Raw genomic sequence first — 21,190 nt, 5'->3', positions numbered from 1 at the left:
GTGGGCTCTGCGTGCGTTCTTTAAGTTCTTATTATATCGAGCCAGAGAGGTCTTATACCTTTCTCTATCAATTACATTATGGTTGTGACGCCAACGTCTTTCCAAGTTTTTACAAAGACATTTTTCCTTCCGTAAATCTAGTGAGAACCAAGCTTCATGTTGGCATATGGCTGATTTATGGTAATGTTTCAATGGGGGTTTGACTCGTGCACACCTTCTTGGTTTACTTTTTATCCTGAACACTTACTCCATTTTTCATGTTGATTACGTGCAAGCCTGGAAAACGTGGTCTGCCCTAAACCACGTGAGTAATAGAACCAATCAGAATGGAGCGAAGTGTCACCCTGACCAGACGCACAGCATTAATTGAGCATGACTCTGATGCCAAACTGATCCATTTTCATCATATTTATTCCAACTTCATCCAACTTAAACATTTTCATCCTTAGTCCTTTTGTCACATGACCGACAACTTATGTTCTTTAAATCCGTATCAACTACTGACATGCCAATCCTGGCCTTGTACGGTAGCGCGGTACATAAGTCATCCTTATTCATTGATCCTGATAACCCAGTGCATTTCGGGCCTGTATCTGTCCCTTCGTCAGGGGTACGCTACAATTTAAAAACATTGTTGTCAAAACGTGCATTTGAATCAATTAATATCCCCATTGAATTGTACGTTTTTTCTATATATAGATTAACGTTTTTTCCGCTAAAGGTAACCCTAGACCTACCCCTAAGTTGATGCCCAGATTCACCTCTATCAACCTCCCACCATTCAAACCCTTAAACTTCCATCCCAATACATTTTGGTGTCAACCCTTCATGAACAAATTATTTCCAAACAAAGTCTCCCCAAACTTTTACCTTCAAAATCAACACCTCACGATAGCATTACAAACATCCACGTACCACGTGCTTGCCTCGACCTGTGCCCACCCTAAGATGACATGCAACGTTAATTATACAAAGTCCTGTGTCTCATATTTCTATTCACAAATGTACAACTCGTCGCAGTACAGAGAGTAATAATTTCAAAAGAGAGGGGTTTGACTCGTGCACACCTTCTTTGTTTACTTTTTATCCTGAACACATTATTTCTCTCTGCACTGCGACGAGTTGAACTCATCAATCACAGTGAGAAAAAACACGGATTGGACTTTGTCACAAGAGAGGCCAGCGAAATAACTTTTTCTTAAGAATTGTTCCTTTGAACTATGCAGTTTCTAAACATGGTGGCTTGCATTTGGATTTATAACTAGTTTGACAACAAGCATGTTGATGTGCGCACAATGAATTTGTACATTTGTGAATAGAAATATGAGACACAGGACTTTGTATAATTAACGTTGCATGTCATCTTAGGGTGGGCGGGGAAGTTAGGTTTGATGCCTAGTGGGGGAGGAAATCTCAATTAGGCAGTTTTTCAGATAAAACATTGTCACATTTCACATTGGGCAACTGCAGTGGATTCTGGGATTTGCAGTAGATTTGGTTTTTGGCAAACATCACGTTCGTTGAATTAGAAGGGTGGGGCCATTTTGATTACAATCAGGTTAACCAAGGAAAGATGAAGGGGAGGTCACTATTCAGAAACAAGGTGGGTACTTTTAAAGGATCCATAAACGAGTGTTAAAGCTCATGCTAGGGAAGGTGACTGCTTAATGCAGTATGGGTGAAGGTGATATAGGGTTATAAGAGAAGGTCAGGGAAAGGAGGAGAGTAAACACAGAGTACAGGTGTTAAGCACAGGTCGAGGCAAGCACGTAGTACGTGGATGTTTGTAATGCTACCGTGAGGTGTTTATGGCAGCTCATTTTGAAGGTAAAAGTTCGGGGAGACTTTGTTGGGAAATAATTTGTTCATAAAGGGTTGACACGAAAATGTATTGGGATGGAAGATGGAAAAGTCTGGTGGAGATTATCTAATTTATAAGTATGATTTGCCTTTTCTGGATTAGATAGTCTGCATGCTTCTGCTTCAGCTCCATGCCTTGGAATTTACAAAACATGCATGCGAAAGGCCCCTCCATGTCATGGAATGCCCGAAAGTGTCATGTGGGTGGTTAATACATTTAGATGTGCTTGATCGTTTGATATCTAGGCGTTCCCGGCCAGTATAGGAGTATATCTGTCTGTGTCCCAAGTCAGGCATGAAAAGTGCAGGGGTCTGGGCTCCTGGCGACAGCTGGGCGCAGGCACATGAGATGTTTTTTGAAAGATCTTTGGTTGTATGAAGGCATCACTGCAGTTCTCATGCCATTTTATCTGCAGCACCAGCGTCTTATAATGGTGGCGACAAACAGATAGGATCCGAGGTAGACCGTGGACACTAAGACACCGCAGTCAGCAGCAAGTGTTTGGAGACACAATGGTTTTGCACAAGCCATATGCAGCCTAAGAGAGCTGCACACTACTTTTAGACATCATCCGATTCAACAGCACAGCCTCGGAGGGTGGCGCATTGATTTTACACAACATTTGATGCAACAAAGCAGCCTTGGAGAATGTCACACTGGTTTTACACAACAGCTGACACATTGCTGCAAGCTTCCAACCAAGGTCTCAAAGGAGAATCTTAACATATAACAGATTTTACAAATTACGAGAAACTGCACAAATAAGGCTCTTTCAGGAAACAACAGGAACTCATGAAGAATAAATTATTGGAAGAGGTTATACCAGAAGGACTGTGCAGCAGGCGAATAAGAGGCCAAGAATCATAGAGAGACCCTCATGATCCCTAATGCATGAATACGAGAAGAAAGCATGGCTGTGGTTCTCATTTATAATCCAATAGCAAAATGTATTTTAACAGAATATAAAAATAAATAGGAGCATGTTGGAGGTTGGTTAGAAGAAGCCACCAATGTTCCCTTCTCCTTGAAGTGAGGTCAGAACCTCAGGAACCCTCACAACAATGACCAACATATCTGGGGCCGTTGGTGTACATACATCAAACCAGCCGCCCTACTTATGGTAGGCATTCTGACCTACATTCTTCTCTTCAGGAACATTATGAAAAGACAGGCAGTCTCAAACAAAAAAACCTAGGAAATATGACCTAGACTCCCTTGTGGAAAGCTCTCAGTGTAGCAAGCACATTATTTTTTTATTTCCCAATAAGCAAACTCTCACTTTAGGAGTAAAGCAAAAAAGTCTGCTGGGCACCCGTGTGAAACATGGCAGCCACTCAGCAAACTTTAGGTGCTTTTAGAGGAGCTCCTGTTGCTCCTCTGAAGACACAGGGATAGCCAGGTTGGTGAAGATCGCTAAACATGGGGGACGCTAGTCCAATGGGGTAGTGGAAGTTGGTACACGTGCTCCTCTGGCAGACCGTGGACACATTGTCAAACTATACATGAGGGGGACAGTCTTCAAATATAACTCAAAATAAAAAAATCACTAAAGAAAGACAGGCAGGATTCAGGGTGTGGCAGACAGAGCACTCTATCAAAAATGCAACACAGCGTTGTACCAGCCAAACCACCGGTCCTCCCACCAGCCCAGTTTAGAGTTGGAGAGACAGTCATCTTTCCATTGGAGATCACATTGGGTCTGTCAATAAAAAACTTCTTCCGAAGGAGAAGGGGCTCTCGGAGAAAACCCATCAGGCATTATTAGATAAAGAAGCGCTATATAAGAACCTTCAAATAAAAATGTAAGTCAATTTTGCTTGTGACAAATGCATATTTAAATCCCTCCTATGGGAGAATGCTTTCAAGTACTCATCATTCGGTAGCATTTTTATGGATTATTAACAAGAGGAATGCCACTATACACACATTTTTCGTTTTCCAAAATAAATCTGGTATTTATTGGGTAAAAACTACTGACTTAAGTTCCCAACACAGGAGTGAAGCCCAGATCTCAGTATTAGAGGTAGCACTTCTCTCTTCATTAAACCAGATGCAGAGGTGGTACCGTCTCAAGCAAAGAACAGCCTCTCACTCTGTAAGAAGGCACACTGGGTAGAATAGTCCCTTCTGAGACCACCTGCAAAAGACTCCCTGCTGAAAGCAGTCATGCTATCGAGATTTGACCCCTCTATTGCCAAATAAACTATGCTCCTTGCTGACATCACAAATTATCTTTATAGTTTAGGGAAGAAATCACATTTAACATCTCTTACCATACAATCAGCAGTCAAATACCATGAATTCAAATACATTTTTTGTTTTTTTTCAAATAATAGTCATCATTGTGTACATTTCATAGTCTCAAGACTGTTCTTGCTGTATCATAATTTAGTTCATGTTAACGTTAAAGTAAATTGAGTTTGATCCTGGTACACACCTCTGTAGAGTGGTTTTTAAAGGCTCTTGGATGTCCATACAAGGGTGGTGTTTGGATGTTTGGTTATTTATACAGATTAATAAACTATTGGGTTTCAAATGTATTATGCTACTAATAGCCGTACAAACTACTGGTTTCTAAATAGAATTTGTTCAGTTTAGAACTTGTTCCTGTTAACGTGAAAGTAAAGGGAGTTTGACTCTGAAGCAAACCCCTGTAGTGTGTTATGTATAAGCATGAGTATGATGAACAGCAGTCTCGTTGCTGTTTCTCATTGGATGGGCCGTTGTGGTAGTGATGATACTCGGCAGCAGGAAGAACTTCCCGGACTCAGCGCTTTGTTAAAATGACCTCGGTGGAAAGCTTTAGTTTCTACTATCTTTGGCTACTGAAGATGTATCCTTTCTTCTGATGTGCATATTATATCAGTAAACTCCTTCCTCTACACAAGGCTGGGCTATAAGAACACTATATTTGGCAGCTCCAGCAACACAAGATCTATCTTATTTGTGGTCTGAAGACGTCCCAACTGCATCACAAACTTTCACTGTTTTCTCACGAGGCAGCACTTTTTATGTCCATTCATTCACCGGCAGAGTTTATAGAACGCAGGTTTCTTTTTGCTTGTAAATACAAACCTCATTATCATTTGTGTTAAAATTCAGTATCTTTTGAGTTCCTTTACTTCTGAATCCAGATTTATTTTCCAGTGACAAGGTTAAACAAATGTAAAGCAGGGAGTCAATGGTTCTGGACTCTTAGAGCTGGAACTTTTTACTGCTCAAGATTCAATCTTTACCTAACACTCAACCTTTCAGAAACCTATTCAGAACTAAACTTTTCAACAGCTCTCTCCCATCAATAATTTCGCCATCATGCACGGATTCTGTCCTTTCACCAGTTAGGAGTTGGCTGGGTGATTCTCTGTAAATAAGAAACTTCTCAAATATATTCATATACAATTAATCTCATTGTGAATCATTTACAGTCAGTGGTGAGCCAGCAAATTTCCCAAGGGTCCAGCTTGATATTGGACACCTCTGGGGAAGTGCCGCTATGGTGGGTGCTTTAACAGATGCATGTGATGATCAAAATGAGCATCATTTTTTCCCGCGTCAGGGCTTCGGAGGTAAACGTTGTGCACTGCAAACATTAACTCTCAGAGTTACAGGTCACATTTTCCTACTTTGACTTCTTGTGCCTTTGGACATTGTTCTCTAGCTGCTGTCATTGAACCAGTTGTTGTACAAAATGGGCAAACACCAAAACCAGCTACAAATAGTCTCCAGTCTGTGCTTGTTAAACTTATTCAAGCGCGTTGTGTTAATAGGTTTTATCACTAATCCCTGTAGTTAGCTGAAAATCCTTTCCACAACTACTTCCAAATCCACTGCAATGGTATGGTTTCTCCCCTGTATGTGTTTGCTGATGTCTTCGTAGTATTGATAATCGAATAAAGCTCTTCGCACATTCAGTGTACTTAAATGGACCCCCCCCCCCCAAGTGTGTTCGCTGCTGGTTTCTTAATGTTGAATGGTCACTAAAACGACTTCCACATTTACTGCAGTGGTATGGTTTTTCCCCTGTGTGTGTATGTTGATGATTCCTTAATGCTGAGTAACGAGTAAACCTACTTCCACATTCACTGCAGTGGTAGGGTCTTTCACCTGTGTGTATTCGTTGATGTCTTTTTAGGTCTGATAATTGACTAAAGCACTTCACGCACTCACTGCACTTGAATGGCTTTTCCACATTGTGTATTCACTGATGATTCCTTAATTTTAAAGATTCCTTAAAACTACTTCCACATTCACAACAATGGAATGGTTTCTCCCCTGTGTGCACTCGCTGATGTATTTTGAGGTGTGATAAACGACTGAAATTCTTCACATTCACTGGTTTCTCCACTGTGTGTGTTCGCTGATGTATTTTGAGGTTTGATAATTGACTAAAGCTCTTCATGCATTCAGTGCATTGGAATGGTTTTTCCCCTGTGTGTGTTCGCTGATGTTTTTGGAGGGATAATAACAAACTGAATCTCTTCACACATTCACTGCATTGGAATGGCTTTTCTCCTGTGTGTGTTCGCTGAAGTATTTTGAGGTTTGATAATTGACTAAAGCTCTTCATGCATTCATTGCAATGGTATGGTTTTTCCCCAGTGTGTGTTCGCTGATGTCTTTGTAGATGTGATAACCGACTGAAGCTCTTCATACATTCATTGCAATGGTATGGTTTTTCCCCTGTGTGTATTCGCTGATGTCCTTGTAGATGTGATAACCGACTGAAGCTCTTCATACATTCATTACAATGGTATGGCTTTTCTCCTGTGTGTGTTCGCTGATGAATCCTGAGAGTTGAGGAACAACTAAAACTACTTCCACATTCATTGCAATGGTACGGTTTTTCCCCAGTGTGTGTTCGAATATGTCTTTGTAGGTCTGATAAATGACTAAAGCTCTTCACACATTCACTGCACTGGAATGGTTTTACTCCTGTGTGTGTTTGGTAATGAATCTGGAAAGCTGAGGAATCACTAAAACTACTTCCACATTCATTGCAATGGTATGGTTTTTCCCCAGTATGTGTTCGCTGATGTCCTTGTAGATGTGATAACTGACTGAAGCTCTTCACACATTCAGTGCAATGGTACGGTTTTTCCCGAGTGTGTGTTCGCTGATGTCCTTGTAGATGTGATAACCGACTGAAGCTCTTCACACATTCAGTGCAATGGTACGGTTTCTCCACTGTGTGTGTTCGCTGATGTGTTTTGAGGTTTGTTAACTGACTGAAGCTCTTCACACATTCAGTGCAATGGTATGGTTTTTCCCCTGTGTGTGTTCGCTGATGTATTCGGAGGTTCGATAACTGACTAAATGTCTTCACACATTCACTGCATTGGAATGGCTTTTCTCCTGTGTGTCTTCGCTGATGAATCCTGAGATTTGAGGAACAACTAAAACTACTTCCACATTCATTGCAATGGTATGGTTTTTCCCCAGTGTGTGTTCGAATATGTGTTTGTAGGTTTGATGACCCACTAAAGCTCCTCACACATTCACTGCAATTGTATGGTTTTTCCCCTATGTGTGTTCGCTGATGAACTTGGAGTTGTGATAAAAGACTGAATTTCTTCGCACATTCAGTGCAATGGAATGGTTTTTCCCCCATGTGTGTTTGCTGAGGATCTTTTAGGAGTGCTAACTGACCAAAGTTCTCCATACATTCATTTCAATTGCACGTTGCTTCTCCTGTGTGTGTTTGCTGATGGTTCTTTAGTAGTGATGACAAACTAAAGCTCTTGCTGCTTGTGTATGATTTTTCTTTCTTGGGTAGTATCTCTGGGTCGGGTTTATATTTGTCTGCATCCCATGACTGCGTTTCCTGAAGAGCTAACACGGTTGATAAAGCACTTGTGTTATTCGCACATTCCCGGTATGTGTGTGGTATTTTGGATGCTTGATTTCTGATTTCACAACGAAATACAAGACTCACCAATTACATATATTATAATTGTGGCAAGTAAAGCTTCTTTGTATGTGGTTATGTCTTTAGATTGTATAATGGTTTTGCATGTTTACGAGTGAAGATTAGTCTTCCTTCAGGTTGATGCAAATTGGGACAGTCTGTTGTAGATCAGAGACCCTCTCTTTCCTTTACCCTTCAGTTGTCTGGCTCTACTCCATTGTGCTTTTCTCTTGCTCCTGTGGTTTAGCCAGAAATAGTTTACAATATATCTAGCACACTGAATGGTGGTCTGCCATCATTACAGGAAACAGAGCAATGATGTATCCACCTCACACAGACCCAATGATCAAATCTTGGAGACTTGTTTATACAGGCAGTGGTTAGTTGGTATTTTTGTTGCGTTCATTTTCTAGAGGTAATTTCTTCGTCTTGTGGCATGGAGGTGCAGAGCTCAGACTCTTAAATCCACTGAATTACTCTGGACTGCTTCTATCAGTTTATGTTCAGGTTCCTCAGTCTCCTGACTGTGCAGCTCTTTACCTGAATATTGGAGCTAATTTATTCCGACAGATTTTTGCAGATTTACACGATTAAAGTCATTATTCACAATCATTTGTGCATTCAAGGCTGGTTTCCTGTTGGATGTAAAGAGATTTAAAATCACTAAATGGAAATGTAAGAGAATGTAAATACACAATATTTAACTATTTGTAAAAGCCATCTCTTCTTTACCATTTTTTAAAGTAACCAAGAGATATTTCACCATACACAGAAGTTTAACTAAATGTTCTATTGAACATGCCACATCTTAATTCAGAAAAGGATGTGACAACTTAGTAAAAAAAGGGCACTTACGGAGCACCCATTCGCTAGAGGTATAGCTTTATGAACAGGCACATAGTCAAGATTTCATTTAAACAAGAAAACATTGTGGAAAAAGATGATCAGTATATGCTGCTGTCACTTCAGTTGTACAAAGTATATAACAACTGTAACTCTTCAGGAAGTGTACAACAAAGGAAACTCTTCAAGATGTATGTAATAAAGGTAACACTGCAGGAAGTATATAACAAATGCAGCTCCATTCACACTCTTCTTGACAATACTTTCCTGTTCACACTGGAGCAGCTGACATTCCAACTCCCATTTTTACTTTTCTGTTTGTTAAGTTATCTTTGCCACATTCCTAGGGATGGATCAAGCATTTGTTGGAAGATTGCAGCATTTATAATAGAGATTTCATCATAGCCAGTGATATACCTTTGATATCCCTGCTGCCAAGAAGTGTGTGCTTTTTGTCTTTTTTCTACCTTACCATGGTATCTGACTTAATGTCTTACGCTTGCTTTAACTCATCTAAGAAGCTGACAGACGGACGCGCGCTGCTCCCGGAAGAAATATGACTATTTTGTCATCACTGAATATTTAGTGAAGGCTCCCAACACGTGCCTCCAACCAGCTGGTGGATGTCAATCGAGCCCATAGATGAGACTTGTTAGAAATGGGATTTCTGGCTGGCTAGGGCTTGTGCCTAATACTCTAGTCAGGGCAAGGGAGTTACACGACAAAGAGAACCCCTGCTCACCCCCTTGGTAGCTTGGCACGAGCAGTCAGGCTTATCCCGGAGTCCATGTGTAAAGCATTTGCGCAATCCACACAGCAACAACATACTAGGCACATCACAAAAGGAACTCCACACAAGGTGATATCAAAAATAGCCTTTGTATAGTAATCACAAAATATACACTGTGCCAACTGGCACTGGGCAATATTTACAGGGGATTATATACACATGACAGGGCCACCTGGACCATTGTCTGAACCATCACTTAGTAAAGATAGTAAACGGAGAACATATAATAAGCTTGGAACACAACCAGCAATTACTGGCAAACACTGGACTCAGCATCATCCTGTAACATAAATCATATTATCCAATGTATCATATTAGGCGTGAAATATATCATGCGCCAACCTCATAAGCCTAAACATTGTAGACCATAACCTTCTAAGCATAACTCACCTTAGGAAATAATCTCACTACCATAACCCACAGTAGAGGATAACTAAAACATAAATGCAGTATTCAAAACCTCATAATCATAAACCACATTTAGAGGCATAAAACAGGGCGCGTAAATCATACTACATAAATCACATTTCCTAGCACCACATCCATCACATTAGGGCCAGGCGCCCTACAAACCTGACAGTCCCCTGGCCAACCGGCCTTCTCAAAGGGGCTCAAAATGCCCTATGTCCAAAGTGTCAGGGCGGCTGCCAATGCAGCAGAATCCATGTGCGCAGTTCTAAACGTTGCAGCTGGCACTAAGTGCTGCACAGCTGTGGAAGTACGTGGTTTAAAGGCGGGGACTCAGCGGCACAGCTCCTCAGCTGCAGCAGCCCACAATAGCTGTATCGATGATTCTCGTAAGATGGCAAATGCGGGCACTCAGCGGTACAGCTCCTCACCTGCAGCGGCCCGCTGTAGCGATGATTCTCGTAAGACGGCAAATGTGAGCACAGCTCCTCAGCTGCAACGGCCCACAATAGCAATCGCGATGATTCTCATAGGACACCAAATGCGGGCACTCAGCGGCCACAGCTCCCTAGCTGCAGTGGCCCACAATAGCGATGATTCTCGTAGGACGGCAAATGCGATCACTCAGCGGCCACAGCTCCTCAGCTGCGGTGGCCCACAATAGTGATAACGATGACTTTAGTAACAAAAGCAAATGCGGGCTCTCAACGGCAACAGCTCCTCAGCTGCGGCGGCCCAAAATAGCGATAACAATGACTTTGGTAATGCAAGCAAATGCGGGCTCTCAGCGGAAACAGCTCCTCAGATGCGACAGCCTACAATAGCGATAACAATGACTTTGGTAACACAGGCAAATGCGGGCTCTTAGCGGCAACAGCTCCTCAGCTGCGGCGGCCCACAATAGCGATAACGATGACTTTCATCCCGCGTTCCCCGCAGTAGAACCAGAGGCTCTGGAATTCTCAACAAAGGCCTCACCTGCGAGGAGAATTCCCCTCAAATAGGAATCCGGACGGCTGATGGGTGAAGTCTAATGTCCCTGCGACTTCAGCAGGAGGCAAGCTCAAATCAGGCCCTTGGGTAGATGCTTCAGCAAGATGGATGAAAGTTTCAAAGTCCTTTCCCTCTAGTTGCATGGACAGAGGTCCGTCTTGGCATCCAGAAGTAACACGTTCTTCCTCCTTAAAATATAGCGCTCACAGGGCGCAGGGAGCTCCAAAAGCAACAGTCCTCAGCAATCAAGGGGCAATGCAGTGCCCAGGGAGGCAAGCCCTCATGGCAGTTCCTCCTAGGCCCAAGCAGCAGCATGCCCCAGCAGGATCAGGAACAGCACATCATCCTAGAAGAGCACCATGGAACTGAACACTTTCATGGGGTCACAGCCCCTTTACTTATACCACCAAAAGACTTTGTTCTCAAAACTCACATGTCACTGAACCCAACCAGAACCAGTTCGGTGTGGTCCCGTAGAAATTTGTTTACAAGGCTGCATTCTAGCTTTGAGGAAGAGGGGGTCTGCCATCTGCCGCACAGTGGAAACTAGAGCCATCATTCACCTTGCCAGGCACAGCCCTGCTCAGATCAAAGGGTCACCCCTCCCCATACTCCAACTGCAGATCTCTCTATTCAACCCACGTCTGGCTCAGCCTGCCCTGTCCCTCCAAAACCAGACATACAATTCACATCAGGCAGGCGGACACATAGCACACAGAAATGCCAACTTCTAAAAGTGCATTTCTCACATAGTCATAATAAATCTGCACACACCATTGCTCAGCATTTATTCTCACAATGTCCGACATACCAGACTTGACCATACTGCTCCTCTCATAACAGGATTTACCACTGACACACACTGAGCAGGGAATCCCCCATGCATTCCTATGGGAGGGCAGGCCACTCTCACTCCCACTAAATGTAACAAAGAGCGCACGCACTTTAGACTCTATCCAACTGCCCACAGCCTCAGAGGAGCATAAGGAGGTGCTCAATGAGCCTCTCTCCTTAGAGGAAATTGGGGAGGCGATCAAGTCAATGGAGTCTGGGAAAACGCCAGGACCGGACGGCTTGCCTGCTGAGTACTACAAAGCATACCGTGAGTCCTTGGCGCCATTACTTCATGCGTTATATAACACGGCGGTGGAGGAAGGCTCGTTACCCCCTTCGATGCTGGAGGCGTACCTGGTCTCCCTGCCTAAACCAGACAGGGACCCCACGGCTTTAGGATCATATAGACCCCTGGCGATGCTTAATGTCGATTACAAAATCCTCGCAAAAGGGCTGGTGGAACGGTTGGCGCTGGTGGTCCCCCACTTAGTCCATGCTGACCAGAACAGGTTTGTCCCTGCGAGGTCCACATTGCTGAACCTAAGGAGGTACTTTAGGGTGGCAGCCGAAGCCACGCATGAGTGGCCCAGGGCGGGATGTCTCATCCTCGATCTGGAGAAGGCGTTTGATTGCCTAGAATGGGGCTACCTGTCGGCGGTGCTGCTGCGATATGGGTTGGACATGGGGTTCCTGCAAATGGTCGACCTGCTATACAAAAACCCCACAGTCCGAGTGCAACTAGGCCCCCTACGTCTCTAAAGCTACACCGGTGGGTCGAGGTGCCAGGCAGGGGTGCCCCCTGTCTCCGTTACTGTTCACGCTGGCAATTGAGTCCTTAGCCATGGCTATACGTTCGACTCTGGGGGATAGTATACTGCTGGGGGGCACGGTCCATCAGGTGTCGCTCTACGCTGACGACCTGTTGGTGAATGTGAGGGACATGGGGCACATACCTGGGTAGCTGGCCCAGCTGCTGCAGACCTTTGCCACCGCTCCAAGTGAATGTGGGTAAATCCTGTCTTCACGCTTCTCAGGATATTTTCTTGGTGATACACAGGTCCAATGGAAGGAGGGTACCTTCCATTACCTGGGGATACAGATCTACCGCCAACCAACTGATTTCTTTGATGGAAACCTGGGGAGGGTGGTCACGGCGCTTAAATCGCAGGTGCGCTTCTGGAGCACACTTCAGCTGACGACAACAGGCAGGGAGGCGCTCGCCAAAATGGTCATGCTCTCCCGTCTCCTGTACTACTTTGTTAATTTGCCATTATTCATTCCGGCTGCCTTTTTTAACATGCCTAATAAGATGTTACGAGACTTTATCTGGGGCACCGCTCGGCATATGCTGGCGCTAGCAAAGTTATACCTTCAGACAGATCGGGGAGGCCTAGCTGCTCCTTGTTTCGAACACTACTACCTAGCCACTCAGTTGCAATCGGTTGCTTGTTGGCTGGAGGATAGGGGTAGGGATGATACAGCCACAATACTGCAGCCGTATTCGCTAGACCGAATAACTAGACTTTTTCACCCTGTCGCTACAGTTACACGGCCAACGCCGCTCCTCTCAGCGGTGGCATACAAATGATACCGGAGGGCTCTATAACTCACCCAAAATATCATCCCTTATGCGCCAGTCATACCTCTGGAGGGTTCCCCTAGTGCTGGAGGGGTGGTTACGGCTCCTTGCTTGTGGGAGGCTGATATTCGTACTCTTGGAGATTCATACCGGGATGGTGAGCTCATACCATACAAGACCCTGGTGACAGAGGAAGGGCTCCTGTCTGGGAGGTTTTTAGCGCATCGCTCCCCGATAGCGAGATTCACTGCCAAATGGAGGGACATGACCACGGAGCCAAGTCAGAATCTAACAATGCAATATCTGCACGTCATGGGGAGAGGCAGGCACCTGGTTCGCTGGTTTATGGCATCATTGCCGGCGGATGCGGATTTTAGCTTAGATCCACTCCAACGCAAATGGGAACTGGACCTGGAGCGGCCACTGGTGGATAAGGAGTGGGAAAGGTACTTAAAAATTCCAGTGCGTTTCCCCAGAAACATGCGGTTCAGCCAAATCCAGATATACATTGTCCACAGGGCTTACCTCACACCCAAGCTGATTAACAGGTATTTTAATCATAATGATGCACTGTGCCCTACGTGTAACGAGCTGGGGGGGTTCTTGCATATGCTATGGAGTTGCCCTAGGTTGGATATCTACTGGCGCGCAATTAGTGGGCTGCGGCAGGGTTGCACAGGTCGCACCATACCCTTTTACTGGCCCGAGTACAGGTAACGTCCCGATTCTTGGATCTGGGGCTAGTGTTGCCTAACGCCTCCTCACAAGGAGATAGAAGGCATATGACCCATTACACACAAGGGCATGGAGTTCTTCATTTCAGGCATGGGCTAGGGCAGAGGGGATTGCCATTCGAAGGGAGGAAACACTGGGACTACGGAAGGAGCCTATAGCAGCCCATTGGGAGCAGATGCTCTGTGCGGTTCAGCAACTGGAAAGGCAGGGACACGCGAGGCAAACGGAGGGAGCAGATGAGGACTGCACAGGCAGAAGCATTTTATAGGCCAATACACTGACGGGATAGTCTGGTAACACTTTACTCTTGCTTTATCTTGGCACGAGTTCAACCACACTAACGTGGTCATAGCTGAGGAGCGCGGGGGCGGGATGTGGGGAAAGAGGAGAGGGGAGAGGGAGTTAAGCATATACACAGAGTTTATGCTGCCACTGTTATTGTTCTTTTGTTTTATAAGTCAACCATCTGTTTCAATGATCGAGGTGAATGGTCAGAATTGGACCGCACAAGCTACCGGAAGGTTAACACACTGCTTTTATGTTGTAACCTCAGAGACTGCATCATGACTGGTGGACCGTAGTAAAGCTAGCTCCTGTGTTAGCACTCATCGTTTCATTCACAGTAAATCTCGAATGCCTAACACTACACAGAGAAAAGGGCTGGGAGAAATTCAAAAAGTTTAGGGGTGAACCTGCAAAAAGGGCCAAGTCCAACACAACCCCCGTCCAGCCAAAATGCAGGGTAGACCAATCACTACCTTGATGGGCTTCCCTGCTTCGGGCGATAGAAAATAGATGCAGGCCCGCACTGCAGGGACACCGTCTGGTTCTATGCCACTCTGAACCCACGTGGTTCCCTCTGGAAAAAAGCTCAGGCACAACTAGGCTACCCCAGTCCCTAGTTGTCCACAGCCAGGACCAGGCCCTAGGCCATCCATATGTCATTGGTCCTTGCCAAAGCACAGAGTGGGGGGCAGTAAACCCTGGCACATAATAGCCATTCTCCACTCTCCCTCTCAGTGTAGTTCCAAACTACCACCGATCCTTCAACCGAGGCTGACCAGAGGTCAAGGGCCAAATGTCTCCTCACCCTACCTCTACTACTGGGGTTCTGCACTCTCCCAGGAGAAGCACAACTTTCCCACCAGTTCAGGACCTCCCTCCATCAACTGGTCTACCACCTGGGATCCACATTTACCAGCTGCACCGGGGTCAGAGGCTTGGACTCCCACCCTCTGCACCCCCTAACAGACCTCTATACCCTCCATTCTGAAGATCAGGGTCCCTTCACTTAAGATGGGCCCCACCTGCCCACAGGGTAGTACTACCACTCTCAGCCAGGGACCCTAAAGATCCCGGCTAGGCCTGCACCACCCCTCTGGAGTGGTACCCCTAGAAGGCAAACCGGTCAGGACACTGATTACAGTTGCCCTGCCGTCCAGGTCGGAAAAAACCTGCTCCTGGCTCCCAAACTCAGGGACGGTACCCTTTGGTCAGATGCCCGGCAAACCAGGAATTCATGGGGAGCACGCCTACCCCTCCAAGGGTGACATATACCTAATGTGTCATGTGACAGTCTGCCTGGTGCAGAGCTCGCGACCTCCAGTCCCTCCGACAGTGCGCGAAGATGCCCCAGGACAGAAGTGGCATCACCATGGCCAATCCTTGGTGACTTAGCCCTTTGGCTGGCCGCTGACCCAATGGTTCTTCCACTGGGGGCTCTTTCCCCCTGTCACCCCTCAATCGGGACTTCCGCACACTCCACTTAGGAGTGGCACTGCCAGACCCCAGAACTGATGGAGGCCTGATTACAGACACTCCCAGCTCACCTAATACGGGGAGATCCCCCTCAAAGAACAGTCCAACAGGACAGACTAGGCTCCCTACCTGGTGTTCCCTCTAAGAACGATCCAGTACTGGAGACTGAGGTTGAGGCTCGGAATACAGCCGTCTCACACCTTTTCCTGCGGGACAGGATGTGAGGCCTTGCAACCTCCTCACTTACAAGGTCACCTAGCTGGGCTACTCTGAACCACTTCCCCCACTCTGGGTTGGAAGACACTTGCACCATTCTTCTAGTATCCCTCCCCAATGTAAGCTCCCTACAACCACAGAACTTACACATTCCAACAGGTGTTCGCGCGACTCCGAAAAACAATTACGGGGCATGTTCAGTCTCACAAAACATTTTGAACAGCCCTTAATACCATTTACAGTGCTAACCAATCACCCAAATGTCCAGTGCATCACAACATTCATCCACACTCCCCTCCCAAGACTGGCGAGACAGCATCTTACTGCCCCTGAATCTCAACCTGTCCCTCTCTAAACCGGGAACCAGGTACCATACTCTGGGATCTGGGAATGGGACTTTCTGCTGTGGAAACTTGGCAGTGACTACTGTTAGGATGAGCCATAGCCATTTTGTTTTTTGCATCCGTTTTAGTTAAACCATGTGTTTGCCATGTGCTTCCCCCTCTTCGCTGTTGCCTGCTTCTCTATTTCGCAGAGTCATCATCTATAATTAGTTCCTGCAGCAATGAGCCTGAGTACTGCACATGCTCAGAGAGGCCTTAGCTGTTAGGATGCACCTGTCATGTTTTTAACTGTCAGGCTATTTTAACTGATATCAGCAGCATTGTAGCTGCTCCCATTCTGTTGACTAAGCAATTCTGATGTATCCTTGTATGTAACTGATTAGTCTGCAGTACAAGGTGTATATAAGGCCCATGGTTTCTGTACTCCATGTGCTGCCTCATACATTGCCTGAGGGTTCTGTATCGATGCAGTTCCACTCATGTGTCCTAATAAAAATACTTTCGTGATATTACAGCTTCCATGCCAATCTCTACGTTGTCAGTCTAAAGGACCACTGCGCAAAAGGGCAAACCCCTGCACCAGGTGGGCAACTGAAAAGGCTCACCCCCACAAATTGGCGCCCGTTACGTGGGGCTCATCGGCGACTCAGATGCCTGATGGAGTGGTCTTGACGGAGGTTTGGAATCTCGCTAATGATGTGTACTGCACGAGGAGGCCCTTGTCTTTGCAGGCTGAAGTGCTTTTCCGATTTTCCCGACTCGGCCCTCCAGGTGGTGCCGGTGTTTGACTGAGATCCCTTTTGGCGTTCGTCTTACAGTGACCATTTGGTCGATTCAGAGCTTGGCAATTGGAGGCTGGAGACTTTTGTTTGGTAAGATTGCTAAATGTGACGCTTTTTGTTTGGATTTGCTTGGCCAAGATTTTGGTTTGGTTATATATAAATTGCAATTTATATAGGCAAGTAATGTGGAGATTTTTCTCAAATTTTTTTAATTTTTGAACGGTACAATATTCGTGTTAAGTACCACTTTGTTATAATATTATATATACTATAATATTTTTGGGTGCCTGTTTCACGCACGATTCGAAGGATGTGGCTTTCTTGGAGGTACCAATATGGATTTAGAACTAAATCAGCCGGCTCCCCCAGAGGGGAGACCAAATAGGGATATGTACATTAAAAATGTTATTTTTTCCACAATGTATTGTGCACTATGGAATAAATATACTAAGAAGGATCCTGATTTATGATGGGCAACACATGGGTCATTCGATATTAGAAAAATTCAGTATGTGTGTTTAAGCGCAAAAGTAGACCAGATATGTTTGACTGTGTGTGAATGTGGATGAAAGAAGCGCATGAGAGAGTGAGGAAAGAGCAAGTTTTAGTAGACAAACAACAGCGCAAAAACATCTATCTGAGAGGGCAGGATATAAAAAGTAAAGAAATTAGGGAAATAAAAGACAAAGAGGATACGGAGCGCAGTTTACAGGTAAATGGCCAATACCCTGTCGGGTGTCCTCTCTATCCTCTACTTAATAAACCACAGGATGATTCAATTTTGTTAGATCGATCTCCGCCACCATATACTTTTCCCTCTGACTCCAAAGATGATTCTGATGATGATAAATCTTCCCCAGATCACACAGAGACAGAGTTAGACCCTAAATGACAAACTCGCTCTTTTTTGACCGCTGACCGTGCAGCCACTCTCAGATCTGCTGCTCGACAAGGCAGCTCGTGGTGATGCCTCTGCTCCAGACATTGTAGCAGATGTTCAACAATGGCCGGACTCACAGCAGTTATATTTTACAGAGTCGTTTACTGGAAAAGTAATTGCAAATTTTAGGAAGCATTCCACAGACTTGGAGCCTGTTGATATAAAACAAAGCTTAAGATTAATATAAATGGACAGGATTATCTTGGAAAATGCATTGGCTGTTGTGGACAATGGCATGACAGCATGGCCAAATCATATATAATCTTTAAATAATATTGTATCTTATGCATTCTATGTTACACTTAATGGCACTTCTCTCTCACAGCATGGACAAAGTCAACTGAGAACGATTATGGAATTGAGTGGAAATTGCAGGTTTTAAAATCAAACCATGTGCCTTAGAAATGTCTAAACACAACAGAATTGTATTTGCCTTAAAATTTAATACAAACACAAAGACTGATGCAAAAATAGAAAAAAGATGGAGGCTAACCATCCTACACAGGCTGGCTTTGTGATACATCTTAGTCAGGTATGGCAGTTTAGGATAACCCAAGGTATCTGACAAAGGGTACTCCCACTATGCTAGAATAATATAATCATATAACCACACAGTAATGTTATAACGGTGAACTTGTTGCACTGATTCTGTTGGTAAAGCAGAACTGTTTCTTAGGACAACAGGACATCAAAGTTTAGGGACTGAGTCTCTCTACAACGTCAGTACCTGTCGGCCCAATCCTGGCAGCTCACAGTGCCTCACCTTAACGCCTAATCTTTCCAGAGTAACAGGTGATTTCAGCAAGCTCAAACGCGACCCTCTATCCCCAAGGGCACTGTGGAAACGGATCCTCCCCTTTTGTTACTCACTTACTTGCTGATACCATCTGGTACCCTAGTGAGTTTAGGGGATTCAGATGGGGCACTGTGAGCTAGTTAGGAACCAGGCCAACAATTCCTGATGATACTTGTGAACCAAGTACCCATATTTTGGCGCTTATGTTGTCCAGAATACACAGTCCTACTTAATACGTAGGAACTGATAACATTCCCATGGATAGGATACAGGCAAAAACGAATTGGGTTTCAAGTCAGTACAAAAGAAAAAGAACATCCTTTCAAGCTCAAAGGGATAACTTGCTACAGGGGTCACACTGTTGGGGCATTCACTAAAGGAATGTCAGGTGACAGACGTGTCTCAGCAGCACCCATTATAGTGAATTTGTTGACTTGGGTAATGGGCCCCTGTTGGACTCAATCCAGCAGCAATCACCATTTTGGAAGGGGACACAGATGTCCATAGGTGCATCCATCCACATATCATGCGGTCCGTGCGGTTTGTTATCCTCTAAGGGAGGAAGCACATTACCATGAAGGATGCAGGTGCTGACAGGATCATAAACGGGACAGCAGGAAAGATGCCCGGGAGTGCCACAAATTTTGTATACATAAAGCTGCAAAATACTTCAACTTTGCTGATGAAACAGCACTTCTTCACTGTAGCCTTTTGCCTCGTGGTTGTTGAATTTAACATCTGGTTGCTGCTGTTCACCTCGCTCTTGAACCCTTCCCCCTCAAGGTTATCCTGGAGCTGATGACTGTGGCGATGGGGAACCAGGTTCAATTCCTGGTGCCTGCTCGACATCCTGTGATTCTGGGCAAATCACTCAATCTCCCTGTGCTTACAAAAATGAATGTGTGCTTGTGTAATGTAAAAGCTGCTCATGTAAAGCTCTCCAATACCTTTGGGCCAGGTTTGCGCTATATAAAACTGCAACACATATTACATAACTTTGTGAGCACTCACATTTCCAGGTACTGCTCAAGACTGGAAGGGGAGCACAACCTAAGGATGGCTGAAGCCAGAATTCATCCACACTTGACTTTCCCTGTGGAGAAAAACAGGCACACCCCCGACCTGTGGGTTGGGAGTGTTTTTACTAATCTATCCTACATTTTGTATTTTATGTGAAAAATAAAGCACCAATGTAATTGTTTGTGCTAATTGTTTCTTGAAGACCTTTCATTGGAACTTTATAATAAGCACAAGCACTACAAAAACATCAGTTTACTAAACACTCTTACTTTATTTAATATTATTTGCCCTATACGACCTGGGCTCTGCAGGAGGGAATGGCCATAAATGATGCAGAGTACCAGCTGCCAGAACTTTTTCGTCAGGTGGTGGGGGGAGGGGGGGTGGGGGCTCAACGTGTAAAAAGGTTTAGATGGGTTGGCTCAGCCGACAAATGTTTGAAGACCTCTGTTATATGGTCTGCTAGTGGTTGGTACATGTGTACACTGATTGGTGGTTGTATCTGGTGTTTCTATTGGATTGGGGTTAATCTCCTCATTGGTTCGGTATTTGAGGGTTCTTATTGGTTTCTGGGTCTGTGATTCAATCATTGTAGGGTTGAGACTAGGGTTAGGGTTAGGAGTACTATTGGAAGTAGGGATTAGGGCTTCCTATGTTATTGGTTGTTGGGAGTAGGGTGGGACTAGGGTTAGACCTTTAATTGGAAGTAGCGACTAGGGCTTCTAGTGTGATTGGATGATCGACTAGTTTTGGAACTAAGAGTAGGGTTAGGCTTTCTATTGGAAGTAGGGACTAGGGCTACCTGTGCCATTTGGTTGCGTGGACTTGGGTTGGGACTACTAGTAGGGCTAGGGACTTTATTGGACGTAGAGATCAGGGTTTTTGAACTGATTGGGTGCTTGGACTAGGGCTAAGATTGGCTGTAAGGTCCTGGTCTTCTATTGGTTTGTAGATTTTAGGGCTAGTTTTGTGATTGGATAGTGTTAGGGCTAGGACTCCCATTAGCTGAAGGGGTCACCTGATTAATAGGGCTATAAAAGGCTAGGCTTAGGGCGTCTCACCTAAGGGCGGAGAGGACAAGGGCAGTTACCTGTTTGAGCCTGTTCAAGACTGGTCAGGACTAGGGCCTGAAAGGCTGCCCATTTTCCCACTTAGCAATATCCAGCACACACCATCCACATCCACAAACATAGCAACACACTCACACCAAATGTACACCATGCACAACACTATGCATTATGTATCTATATACTTTCAATGTACTTATAGATCTATATATTTATCACTTTCCTCTAATTTAGCATTTCCAATGCACTACCCTATTTCTCAGCCTATACTTCGCTCAATATATCTTCTAGCCCAACCTTCTGACTCATCTCAAACTTC

The 21,190-nt window shown here is 44.9% G+C and overlaps 1 protein-coding gene across 1 annotated transcript in view; it reads right to left on the bottom strand.

Annotated features, from left to right (window-relative positions):
* Positions 1–3,816: 3,816 nt before the first annotated feature.
* Positions 3,817–21,190, bottom strand: part of LOC147736882 (uncharacterized) — a 147,158-nt gene continuing 129,784 nt past the window's right edge. Inside the window, 1 exon segment of the mRNA XM_086952717.1 lies at positions 3,817–7,797. Within this exon segment, the coding sequence (XP_086808843.1) occupies positions 5,622–7,797 (2,176 nt within the window). The 3' untranslated portion in view covers positions 3,817–5,621.

This window comes from Lissotriton vulgaris, chromosome 1_2, assembly GCF_964263255.1.
Source record: "Lissotriton vulgaris chromosome 1_2, aLisVul1.2, whole genome shotgun sequence".
Lineage (NCBI taxonomy): Eukaryota > Metazoa > Chordata > Amphibia > Caudata > Salamandridae > Lissotriton > Lissotriton vulgaris.
Note: the sequence above shows the minus strand (reverse complement) of the source record. Positions and strands in the feature narration are given on the sequence as shown.